Raw genomic sequence first — 13,653 nt, 5'->3', positions numbered from 1 at the left:
TCCGGTGATGTGCTCGGTGTTATGGTCACCCCAAGGTCTTTCTCCCTGAGTGAGGTCTGTAGTCTTTGTCCACCTAGCCTATACTCTGTCTGCGGTCTTCTTTGCCCCTCCCCAATCTTCATGACTTTGCATTTGGCTGGATTGAATTCGAGAAGCCAGTTACTGGACCACATGTCCAGCCTCTCCAGGTCTCTTTGCAGTCCTGCCTCATCCTCGTCCGATTTAATTCTTCTCATCAACTTCACGTCATCTGCGAACAGGGACACTTCAGAGTCTATTCCTTCCATCATGTCGTTCACATATATAAAAAATAGCACTGGTCCTAGAACTGACCCCTGTGGGACCCCGCTCGTAACAGGCGCCCACTGTGATACCTCTTCACGTACCATGACTCGTTGCTGCCTCCCTGTCAGGTATTCCCTTATCCATTGCAGTGCCCTTCCTTTTACGTGTGCCTGATCCTCCAGCTTCTGCACTAATCTCTTGTGGGGAACTGTGTCAAAGGCCTTCCTGCAGTCTAGGAAAACGCAATCTACCCACCCCTCTCTCTCGTGTCTTACTTCTGTTACCTTGTCATAAAACTCCAGAAGGTTTGTGACACAGGATTTGCCTTCCACGAACCCATACTGGTTTTCATTTATAATCTTGTTCCGTTCCAGGTGTTCCACCACTCTCCTGATAATCTTCTCCATGACTTTGCACACAATACATGTCAGAGACACAGGTCTGTAGTTTATTGCCTCATTTCTGTTTCCTTTCTTAAATATGGGGACTACATTTGCTGTCTTCCATTTCTCAGGTAGTTGCCCAGTTTCAAGGGATGTGTTGAAGATTGTGGTTAGGGGCACGCACAGCATCTCTGCTCCTTCTCTAAGGACCCAGGGGGAGATGTTGTCCGGTCTCATCTCCTTTGAGGTATCAAGTTCACTTAGCAGCTTCTGCACCTCCTCCTCGGTTGTTCGTATGTCATCCAACACTTGTTGGTATATTCCTCTTGATGTTCCCTTCAGTGCTGTCTTCCCAGTGCCCTTCCTGTCTCTATTGTAAAAACTTCCTTAAATCTCCTGTTTAGCTCCTCAAATACCTCCTGATCATTTCTTGTGAGTTCTCCACCTTCTGTCCTCAGTCTGATCACTCAGTTTCGGGTCAGTCTTGATTTTCGGTGATATGTTAGTTTCATACTGTCGCTGGGCCTCCCTCATTACCTATGCATACTCGTTCCTGGCTCTGCGACTAATCTCCCTATTTTTATGTGTTCTCTGCCTTCTGTACTTTTTTCATTCTCTATTACACTTTGTTTTTGCCTCCTTACGCCGTCGGGTAAACCAGGGGCTCATTCTGGTCTTCCCATTGTTTCTGTTGCCCTTGGAAATAAACCTTTCCCCTGCCTCCTTGCATTTTGTTGTTACATATTCCATCATTTCATTTACTGGCTTTCCTGCCAGTTCTCTGTCCCATGGAACCTCCTGCAGGAAGTTCCTCAACCCTATGTAGTCCCATCTTTTATAGTCTGGCTTTTCCCCTTCGACTCCTGTTACTCTCTCAACTTGCAACTCTACTATGTATTCAAAGCACAGAACCACGTGGTCACTAGCTCCTAGGGGACTCTCATATGTGATGTCCTCAATGTCTGAACTGTCCAGGGTGAACACAAGGTCCAATCTAGCTGGCTCATCCGCCCCTCTCACTTTCGTAGTGTCCTTAACATGTTGGTGCATGAGGTTTTCCAGCACCACATCCAACATCTTGGCTCTCCATGTTTCGGGACCCCCATGTGGCTCCAGGTTTTCCCAGTCAATCTCCCTGTGGTTGAAATCCCCCATAACCAGCAACTTTGCTCTGCTGGAGTGAGCTCTTCTTGCCACCTCAGCAAGTGTGTCCGCCATTGCTCTGTTGCTCTCTTCACATTCCTCTCTTGGCCTCCTGCAGTTTTGTGGTTGATTATACATCACTGCAATGACCACCTTGTGCTCCCCAGACTGAAGTGTACCTACTATGTAGTCCCTTTCTCCTGTCTCGTCTATGCAAATCATTTTCTCGAATTTCCATTGTTTTTTTATGAGCAGAGCAACCCCTCCTCCCCCTCTGCCCCTTCTATCTTTCCTCATGATCTGGTATCCTGGAGGGAAGATTGCATCTGTTATTGTCTCAGTGAGTTTCGTTTCTGTAACTGCTATGATGTCTGGGGACTTCTCATTGATTCTTTCTTGCCATTCCTCATATTTATTCGTTAATCCATCCGCATTTGTGTGCCAAACCTTCAACTTCTGTTCTAATACTGTAACTGTGGTCCTGGGGTAATACTGGGGTTGGGAGAGCAGGAGCCCTGGTGGGGGCCTGTGGGGGGGCTGCAGTGGAGGTGGAGGAAGAGCTTCCATAGGGGGTTGCTGTAGGGGTAGGGTTCGTAGTGCGGGGGTGGGAACAGAGGGATCGGTGTGTGATGGTTGGTTTGGATTGTTCAGTTGCCTTGGGGATGTCGTGGCTAGAGTCCTTCTGCAGGTGTTTCTTGGGGTGTGCTTGTCCTTTCACCTGTTCTTGGGTTATTCTGCTCTCCTTTTCCATTTCCTCCCATTCCTCCTTTCGTTTTTGCACTCTCTCTTTCAGTATCATCCTTTCCTCCTGTGTTCTGTCTCGATCGAGGTACACACTCATGAACTCCTGTTTGCCTCTCAGCTGTGCTTTCTCCTGCAGGATCATGGTTCAAGTTGATTCTGCCTTGAAAATTACTTTGAGAGGCCGATTCCTTTTCTTTGTGAACCACCCGATTCTCCGAAAATTTGCCACTTGGGTCATGTCCCCCTCGCCTATCACCTTCATGATACCTCAATCGCTTTTTTCTCCTGCTTTCTTTCATCATAAGTTTCCCCTTCATCTTCGTCTAGCCCATAGACAAAAACTGATCTCTCCCTTTCCACCTCCCACTGTGACTCCCATTGCATCCTCTGATGTGTTTTAGTTCCTTCCCGTGAAGTGTTCCTTCCTTCAGTCCCTTCCCTAGCTGTGGCCCCTATGCTCATTGGTTTGTCCTTCCTGCTCACCTGTTCCTGACCCCCACAAGTGTCTGGTATGGTCCCTGCACATGTCCTAGTTTCATCAATGTCTTCCAACCTCTCATTTTGTCCTAGTATGCTCCCTGTCTTTGTTTTGGCCCCATGTGGGTTTGACAGGACCTCTGCATACAGTTTAGCTTCCATGCTTCCTTCAGACCCTTTGTCTGTGTCTGATGTAAACATTGCTGATGCTGCTTCTGTATTATCTTTGTCTCTAGGCTGTTTCACATTTCTCAGCTCCTCTTCTAATATGTGTGTGTGTGTATGTGTGTGTGTGTGTGTGTGTGTGTGTGTGTGTGTGTGTGTGTGTGTGTGTGTGTGTGTGTGTGTGTGTGTGTGTGTGTGTGTGCGTGCATGAGCCTCTACACGTGCACTAACATCTATTGTGTCTGTCAGAACTTCAACACCTGCACTAACACCTGTTATATATGTCAGAGCCTCCATGGTTCGGGGTGAGGAGTCAGCGTCATCAGGTGGAGGTTGGAGGTACTGCTTCCCTCACCTGTGAGGCACACGGTGACACTCCCCTCACCCTCACTTGGACCAGGGGCGGCGCCCCCCTACCACCCATACCCAGGTAAGCTCCCCCTCCTTCTCTCACTCTTATCTATCTTCTGTGTATAATTTCTCCTCCCTGTGACGATGGAGATATCTCCTGCGTACAAGGATAGGCTTTCCTGAGAGATGGGAATTTCCAAGTGATGGTAACTCCAGCTTCTCTGGAAGAAATTCTTTGAAGCTCCCGTAGCTGATGAACTCTCGCTGAAATACTTGACGATATCCTCATTGCCCTGCTGGTGTCTTCCAGCTAAGGCTGATTCATTCCGACACCCTGTTTGAGTTCCATCCTGAGTGAGGAACTGTGGCAGGGGAAACATAGCTTTCGTTCCCACTGTGAAACTATAATATGGAATAAGGTAGTAGCACAATGTGGATTCATCAGTTATGCAAAATTAAAAAAATAAATGGACCGGTCGATTTTTTAGTTAATTTCATAATGGGAAGGATAATTATTTATGAAAAAATGAGATCGATGTTTAAAATGTATTTTTTTTTTTACTCAAACTAAATGTAACATTTATGGGGTATTGGATGTGATTTGTGATACTGAATAAAGTGGTCATGTTCATGAAAGTCTCTTCATGTTTTGACATGTTTATGGTAACTCATGTTTATGCTGTCGTATGTTAGACATCACATGAGTATTTTATCAAGTGGTAATGTTAATATTTTCAAATGATAAATTAGATGTTATCACACTGCTTAAGTCACTTGATTTCTATTATGCTTAATATGTTATCTTCTCTGATATTTAATAACTTTTATGCTTAATATCACTGCGATGAAGTTATAAGTTATTTAAGTGATTCTTTTTATTTTAATCAACAATATTTCAGTTTATGATCCCATTTAGAGATTAGAGAATAAGTTACTTTATGAAGTGTTGTGAAGACACTCATTTCCGCAACTTAGTGTCTGATAACCTGTTTTATTCCTCTGTTTAATACAAGATTCTCTTAAGTAGAGCATTCTTATTTACCCCTCCGCCTCCCCTCCACCAGGTACTAACGGCTGATCTATAGGTACTAGCACAGGTTCTGGCACACAGGTACTTGCACACAGGTACTAACACACAGCTACTAACACACAGCTACTAACGCAGCTATTAACACAGTTACTTAGACAGACGTACTAAATAGATGAACTAGCAGGATTAAAATGCAGAATGTTGCAGATGGTCAGGACGTACCTTGAAAGCAGAGTGTGCCACTAATAGGAATGAGACATCAGAATAGGAGAGAGTTTACACGTGGGGTCCCACAAGCATCAGTATTAGGACCGCTATAGTTCCAGTTATTTGTCAACGACCTATCAGAGAGAACTGACACATATGTGTCACTATTTTCTGATAACGTAACACTTATGAGAAGAATGAAGATGAGGAAAGGAGATGACAGTGATAAACTCCAGGGAGACCTCAACAAACTGCATTTATGGGTAAGCGAGTAACAACTACGGTCCCATTCTAACATATATTGGGTCATACTATTTGGAGACGGTGAGAGCAGACCGGACACTACACGACTTACTGCAAAAACCAGTAAGCTAGAAGGGCCTAGAGGTAAATGTAACACCAAGCATATCGCCGGAATTACACATAATAGAATAAAGTCAGTGGCACATGCAAGATCAGCGAACCTCAAAGTACCATTAATTAAAGAACTTGAATTTAAAAAAAAAACTTCAGAACTTTATATATGGCATATCTTACGCCAGTCACTGAGTGGGAAGACCAACAATGAGGTCTAAATTTCTACATGCAGATCCTATAAATGATCCAGTGACCAGAACTATGAGTGCTGCTTTATGGTGAGAAATTAATGGAAATGATTCGGATGATCTTGGTGGAGAAAAGGACTAGGGGAAACGTGGTTACGACGTAAAAAATCTTAAGAGGATGTGATAAAAGAAATTAGGAGGCAAACTGTTTGAATTAGAAGGGCCTGAATCAAGGGAACACAGATGGAAACTGAAGATATTGATAAGCCATAGGGATATAAGGAAATATTTCTTTAGTCTCAGTATTAACACACAAGCACTCCAAAACTAACACACAGGTATTCCACAGGTACGAGGTATCAGAGAGGCAGGTGGAGACGGGCCAGGTATCAGAGTTGGTACTACGGTCTTCACACCTCAGTGACTCTGGTACTTATGTGTGTACCGCTACCAACACCCACGGTTCCCTTACCGCCGATTTCCACCTCCTGGTGCAAGGTACCATAGCCATGGTGGATGGTACCGTAACCACGGTACATGATACCGTATCCCTAAATGCAGTCTATAAAAAACATAATGTGTTTCTTGCTAGTCTGCTGGAAGTATAGTAACTTGCTGTGAAATGTGTTGAGCTAGTAACATCTCTTGAGTTGCTGTGTAGACGAGACTCACGTAACACTGAAGACGCCACTAACACTTGTGCAACATTATGTATTTCACAGTTTTTGCTTAAAATCTTGATTTTCCAGCCTTAATCCTTAATATTCTTATAGATTTGAAGCTTTTTCTGGCATAGCCTTAAGCTGAAGTGAGTTATAAATAACAATGATCTAAACTTGTAGATTTATCAGTCGTTTTGTCTACCTGATGAAGTCTATCATTCTCCCGTGACTGTCTTCCAGACGTGCCTGACCCACCCTCAGGGGTGACGGTGGCAGAAGAAGGGTCACGTCACCTCACACTCACCTGGACCAGCCCACAGGACTCCAACGCTCCCATCACCGCCTACCTCGTCACCTTCGACGCCCAGCAGGTTCCTGGTAGGTGTATCAACACACTGTTTTTCTTCACCATGTCGATGACCTGGAATATTTGGTACCTTTACCGTTGATATACTTTTGATGAGTTTCAAGAGTCTTACTACTCTCGGAGCCCGGCCATGGGCCAGGCTCGTCTGGTGCTTGCCTCAACCAGGCTGTTGCTGCTGCAGACCCGCTGCCCCACATATTCATAACAGTCTAGATGATCTGGCACTTGGTGAAGATACTTGTCCAGTTTTCTCTTGAAGACTTCTACACTTGTTCCAGCCGTGTTTCTGATATCTTCTGGTAGGATGTTGAATAGTCTGGGGGCCACGAATATTGATATAATGTTCCCTTATTGTTTCCACCCCACCCTGTTCCTCACTGGGTTTATATGTAAATCACAATCACTTGACAACTATTCTTGTTAGCGGGTTTGTATTTGAGAAAACTTGCCTAGTATGAGCCAATAGTGTTCCTCCTTTGTTATGATCTTATGTTCTATTATCGCGAGTTTTTGTTAGTATAGTGTGTCTGACTGTTCTTGTACCTTGACGCCATTGCAAGTCTAATGACAAGCCTCTAAACTTTCATAAACTCATTTATGTACCTGTCCAAATCAAATTACAAAATTAATGCTATGTGCCTAAGGATTATTCTAACATACACTGCAGACTTCTTTACTCGAGTTCTTGAAGGTAGTTCTTATAGACGTATGCGTAATTCTTATTGGTGTAGACTAAGGCAATTGCGTATACTGCTCAGTAACTGAGAAGACAAGTTTAGTGTCGTGTTTACCTTCCAGTTCCCCTTTTTTTGTCTGCCATCTTGAAAATCTGTACTGCCAGGTGGCCACATTTTATTTTTCTATTACTCAGCCAATTTTCAATGCTCTGAATTTTCATGAGTTAGAATTTATAGCACAAATCTTTTCGCAGTTTCCTGAAGTCGTGTTCCTTTCGTAGCCTCAATAATTATTGCAATATATACGCACACTGCCATGTACCAATCGCTTATGGTAGGCCATTTCTGTATAGCTCGAAACGTATGGGTCTTATGACTGATCCTTTAGGAACTCTTAATGTTGCACTTTAGCTTCCTAATTCTTTGTCCATCACTTGATTCATTCTGTTTTGTCATTATTCTTCTTGCATTCTGGTCTGTAATTTAGGGCTTTGTGTTCTTCCTTTCTTGATCTGGGTTACATTAAATATTTTCCAGCTATCAAAAGATCATTTTTTCCACGCACCTTGTTCGATACCTAATGAAGTCTCGTGTTCAGTGCTTTATCTCCTTATATTACTTAAAACAGTGAGCTGTCACGTCCCACAGCTCTTGAGAATTCCCTGTATCAGTATCCAAAGAATTTGCTGTTTTGGACAGAAATTGTTTTATAGTTTAATAAACCAGTACAATATTTGGATCTTTCCACATCTGGATTTTTCCACTGGTGACGCCTCTACCGACTGCTTCACTTCACCTATCTGTAGTATATAAGCCTCTTCTCCGCGCATGTGCTGTACTTTTATCAATATGGATAGACTGAACGCATTAGCGCCAGGCTGAGGGACTGATTACCTCAAACTCCTCCTCTCCTTACACCTTTCTGCTCCGAAACGGCTTAACAAAGCTCCTGGAGAGCGAAACGTTGCCGCAATAAAATGTCACACTAGTTACACATGTGTCCTTTTCTTGAATCTCATCGCGTCTCTTGTTGTCGTCCTATTAATGGAGTATCAGTGGAGGAACTTATGCTCAGTCTTTTATGACAGCTATATTTATTTCCTAATTATTTAACTTCCGCATTCACTTATGGCTCTCATGCTTATCTAGTCTTTTGTTCCGGCGTTGGATGTACTTTTTTAATTTCTTTGATTTCTGACTGATTTTTATTTTATTTCCGGCATGTTCATTTACAGGTTCAGTGGCGATGCTCCAAACTCAATCCTCTGTGTGACGTTATTTTTTCCTGAGCATCCCATCCACGTAAAGTGAATGACGAGTTATCAAAGCTTATTCGTGGGATTATCAAAGCTTATTCCTTGGGTAGCACTGAAAATAGGTTGGGCAAATATTTTTGTTAGTGGGTTTGGGTCTGAGAAGAACGTGCCTAGTATTGGCCAATAGGTCTGTTGCAGTGTTCTTCTCTTATGTTCTTTATGCGATTTCGTCTGTTTGCTGTTTTTGTCATCATGTGTATCAGTTACTACTCTTCCCACTACTACTACTAATCCTTGTACCACCTCCTTCCCTTCCCCTGGTGCAGGTGGTGCTCGTGAAGTGACGGTGGAGGGGGAGCAGCAGAAGGTGAGGCTGGAGGGGCTGCTGCCAGCCACCACCTACACGCTGACGCTGGTGGCTGAGAATCGTGTAGGGAGAAGCCAGCCTTCACCTCCCCTGCGTGTGACTACCCAGGAGGAACCCCCAGCAGCCGCCCCCCAGAGTGTTAATGTTAGTATACCCAGCAACCATCCCCAGAGTGTTAATGTTAGTATATATGTTAACAGCCGGTGGTCTAAATTCTCACAGGTCGTGCTACCGGTACCTCTGGGAATTTACATCACCAGCTGAGGTAAAACAACCATGTGTAAACTTTGCCAGAGGTACTATTGTCATGTCTGGATCATTATGTTATGGAATGCAAGAAAAAGGAATATAATGGCTGCAATATTAACCATATTTTTTAAAGGGGTGGGCCGGTAAGCCAGCAGGAGGCCTCGGTCAGTTGATCAAAGGCTCCAGCTGCAAGTCATCATAAGACCGCTTCAGGAAGCACTCGTCCTGTTTCCTGACAGACCTACCTAACCTAATGCAAAGAAAAAAAATCATGAATTCAGAGACAACTCACTCATAAATATTCCAGGAATGTCAAATTATTTTATCCACAGCTACATATTACTCACTATTAGTGAAAAAGACCCTGACTTTGCCTATTTTAATAAGCTCATCCCCATTTAAATCTGCCCAGATTCCATCACACCTTGCCAATTATCGGTTATTATAAATAACTCATAACTGCATTTTAGCTACATTGTGTCTGTTAGAATTTCATTAGCTCACAAATCACTGTTAACTTGTTTAGCTATGAAAACATTAGGGCCCAGTGCCAAGACCCATTACGTGCCTCTGTTACCTTATGACAGTCGCCCACAGGATGGGTATGGGGTGCATAATAAGGATATTAAACTGACTCCCAACACCCGATCCAGAGCTTCTGGGATACCCACCTAATCACTCCCGGACTAAACAAGCCATACCACGGGTGGGGTTTGAACCAGCGATCAGAGTCTCAAAACTCCAAATTGGAATTTTGAGACTCTGACCACGAGTTCAAACCCCGTCCGTGGTATGGTTTGTTTGCAGTCGTGTCATTACGATTTCGTGAGTCACCCCCAGAGTGTTGATGCTAGTACACCTCCATCAGCGTCCTAGCACCTCCCCAGGTGTTGTGTGGGTATAACAAGTATTGTCTGGGTGTATAATAGAGTTATTATGACCCACGACAGGTGTTGCCAGTGTCCTCAACGGCGTTACAGGTGTCCTGGGACCCACCACCCCACAACCTCACCCACGGTGACGTCCTCGGCTACTACCTGGGCTTTAAGGACGCTAGGTGAGTCACTCCCAAGGCAATTACGGTCAATTAACATCTTCTTAAAGAGAGATGAGATTTTCCCACGGTAATTACTGGTAGTTAACATCCTCTTAAGGACAGATGAGCCGCTCCCACTGTAATAACTGTCCCCTCCCACGGTAATTAGACTAAGATAAGAATTTTAAATAAAGTAGGTATCTGAACCCTTCCCGGACACGAGATAGTTCTCTCTACGTCTCCCATGGTAAGGCCAGGTAGAGACTCTCTCCAGTAGGTATGCTAGGATGAGTCTCACCAGGTTCTCTTCAGGTGTAGTACCTCGCTCACCAGGCCGGTGTTCCTCCGGAGATAATGTCTTCCACGGTAATTCTGGTAAAGTGATTCCCTCCTCCTCTAGTAATTATAGTGAATCTTTATGGTAATTAGGAACCGGGAGAGTTTCCGTGTCTTCCTCTCTCGCTGTCTGTCTGTCTGTCTCTCTCTCTCTCTCTCTCTCTCTCTCTCTCTCCTATAAGCTCCCATATACTCTTATATGCTCCCATATATTTATCAAATGCTTCCGTATATTTTCCTGTACTCTCATGTACTCCCATGTGAATGTAACATGCATGAGGTGACATCTCTCCCCGGCAGCGAGGGTGAGGGTGGGGCGTACAACTTCACGACGGTGGGCGTGGATGGTGTGGGTGTGACGAGTGCCACCCTGGGAGGTCTACGCCCACACGCCCGCTACGCCGTGGTACTGCAAGCCTTCAACTCCAAGGGCGCCGGTCCAGCCTCCCCGCCCGCCCTCGCCACCACCCTGGAGGACAGTGAGTGGGCGTGCTTGTGGGCATAGTGGTGGCTGCAGTGGGTGTAGTTGTAGTAGTGGTGGTTTCAGTGGGTGTAGTTGTAGTAGTGGTGGTGGTGATTGTAGTGGTAATAGTGAAGAGTCTTTATCAGTAATACCCTTATTAGCAGAGAACTTGTATTCACATCAGCAGTTTAAATAACTGTAGTATAAGGAACAGCAGTATAAGGAATAGCAGTATATGAAACAGTAGTATAAGGAGCAACTGTATAAGGAACAGCAGTATAAGGAACAGCAGTATAAGGAACAGCAGTATAAGGAACGGCAGTATAAGGAACAGCAGTATAACAGCAGTATAAGGAACAGCAGCATAAGTAACAGCAGTATAAGGAATACAGTATAAGTAACAGCTGTATAAGGAAAAACAGTATAAGGGACAACAGTATAAAGAACAGCAGTATATGGAACAGTATAAGGAACAGCAGTATAAGGAACAGCAGCATAAGTAACAGCCGTATAAGGAACAGCAGTATAAGGAACAGTATAAGGAACGGCAGTACAAGGAACAGTAGTATAAGTAGCAGCAGTATAAGGAACAGCAGTATAAGTAACAGCAGTATAAGGAACAGCAGTATAAGGAACAGCAGCATAAGTAACAACAGTATAAGGAACAGCAGCATAAGTAACAGCTGTATAAGGAACAGAAGCATAAGTAAAAGCAGTATAAGGAACAGCAGTATAAGGAACAGCAGCATAAGTAACAGCAGTATAAGGAACAGCAGTATAAGTAGCAGCAGCATAAGGAACAGCAGCATAAGTAACAGCAGTATAAGGAACAGCAGTATAAGGAACAGCAGTATAAGTAACAGCAGTATGATGAACAGCAGTATAAGTAACAGCAGTATAAGGAACAGCAGTATAAGGAACACCAGCATAAGTAACAGCAGTATAAGGAACAGCAGTATAAGGAACACCAGCATAAGTAACAGCAGTATAAGGAACAGCAGTATAAGTAGCAGCAGCATAAGGAACAGCAGCATAAGTAACAGCAGTAAAAGGAACAGCAGTATAAGTAACAGCAGTACAATGAACAGCAGTATAAGTAACAGCAGTATAAGGAACAGCAGCATAAGTAACAGCAGTACAAGGAACAGCAGTATAAGAAACAGCAGTATAAGGAACAGCAGTATAAGTAACAGCAGTATAAGGAACAGCAGCATAAGTAACAGCAGTACAAGGAACAGCAGTATAAGTAACAGCAGTATAAGGAACAGCAGCATAAGTAACAGCAGTATAAGGAACAGCAGTATAACAGCAGTATAAGTAGCAGCAGCATAAGGAACAGCAGCATAAGTAACAGCAGTACAAGGAACAGCAGTATAAGGAACAGCAGTATAATGAACAGCAGTATAAGTAACAGCAGTATAAGGAACAACAGCATAAGTAACAGCAGTGCAAGGAACAGCAGTATAAGGAACAGCAGTATAAGGAACAGCAGTATAAGGAACAGCAGTATAAGGAACAGCAGTATAAGTAACAGCAGTATAAGGAACAGCAGCATAAGTAACAGCAGTACAAGAAACAGCAATATAAGTAACAGCAGTATAAGGAACAGCAATATAAGGAACAGCAGTATAAGGAACAACAGTATAAGTAACAGCAGTATAAGTAACAGCAGTACAAGGAACAGCAGTATAAGTAACAGCAGTATAAGTAACAGCAGTATAAGTAACAGCATTATAAGGAACAGCAGTACAAGGAACAGCAGTACAAGGAACAGCAGTATAAGGAACAGCAGCATAAGTAACAGCAGTACAAGGAACAGCAGTATAAGTAACAGCAGTATAAGGAACAGCAGCATAAGTAACAGCAGTATAAGGAACAGCAGTATAACAGCAGTATAAGTAGCAGCAGCATAAGGAACAGCAGCATAAGTAACAGCAGTACAAGGAACAGCAGTATAAGTAACAGCAGTATAAGGAACAGCAGCATAAGTAACAGCAGTGCAAGGAACAGCAGTATAAGGAACAGCAGTATAAGGAACAGCAGTATAAGGAACAGCAGTATAAGGAACAGCAGTATAAGTAACAGCAGTATAAGGAACAGCAGCATAAGTAACAGCAGTACAAGGAACAGCAATATAAGTAACAGCAGTATAAGGAACAGCAATATAAGGAACAGCGGTATAAGGAACAGCAGTATAAGTAACAGCAGTATAAGGAACAGCAGTATAAGTAACAGCAGTACAAGGAACAGCAGTATAAGTAACAGCAGTATAAGTAACAGCAGTATAAGTAACAGCAGTATAAGGAACAGCAGTATAAGGAACAGCAGTATAAGGAACAGCAGTATGAGGAAAAGCAGTATAAGTAACAGCAGTATAAGGAACAGCAGTATAAGGAACAGCAGTATACGGAACAGCAGTATAAGTAACAGCAGTATAAGGAACAGCAGCATAAGTTACAGCAGTATAAGTAACAGCAGTATAAGGAACACAAGTATAAGGAACAGCAGTACAAGGAACAGCAGTTTAAGGAACAGCAGTATAAGGAACAGCAGTATAAGGAACAACAGTATAAGGAACAGCAGTATAAGTAACAGCAGTATAAGGAACAGCAGTATAAGGAACAGCAGTATAAGTAACAGCAGTATAAGGAACAGTAGTATAAGGAACAGCAGTACAAGGAACAGCAGTATAAGTAACAGCAGCATAAGGAACAGCAGTATAAGTAACAGCAGTATAAGGAACAGCAGTATAAGTAACAGCAGCATAAGGAACAGCAGCATAAGTAACAGCAGTATAAGGAACAGCAGTATAAGGAAGAGCAGTATAAGTAACAGCAGTGTAAGTAACAGCAGCATAAGTAACAGCAGTATAAGGAACAGCACTATAAGGAACAGCGGTATAAGTAGCAG

General features: G+C 43.3%; 1 protein-coding gene across 1 annotated transcript in view; it reads left to right on the top strand.

Moving 5' to 3' along the window:
* Nucleotides 1–13,653, top strand: part of LOC128684068 (cell adhesion molecule Dscam2) — a 569,487-nt gene that overhangs the window by 480,553 nt on the left and 75,281 nt on the right. The window contains exons 13-18 of the mRNA XM_070091026.1: nucleotides 3,486–3,627; nucleotides 5,680–5,828; nucleotides 6,233–6,370; nucleotides 8,619–8,803; nucleotides 9,859–9,965; nucleotides 10,581–10,759. Of these exons, the coding sequence (XP_069947127.1) occupies nucleotides 3,486–3,627; nucleotides 5,680–5,828; nucleotides 6,233–6,370; nucleotides 8,619–8,803; nucleotides 9,859–9,965; nucleotides 10,581–10,759 (900 nt within the window). The remainder of the gene's footprint in view (nucleotides 1–3,485; nucleotides 3,628–5,679; nucleotides 5,829–6,232; nucleotides 6,371–8,618; nucleotides 8,804–9,858; nucleotides 9,966–10,580; nucleotides 10,760–13,653) is intronic.

The sequence above is a fragment of the Cherax quadricarinatus genome, chromosome 3 (genome assembly GCF_038502225.1).
Source record: "Cherax quadricarinatus isolate ZL_2023a chromosome 3, ASM3850222v1, whole genome shotgun sequence".
Taxonomy (NCBI): Eukaryota; Metazoa; Arthropoda; class Malacostraca; order Decapoda; family Parastacidae; genus Cherax; species Cherax quadricarinatus.
This window is presented reverse-complemented; position numbering and strand designations above follow the sequence as displayed.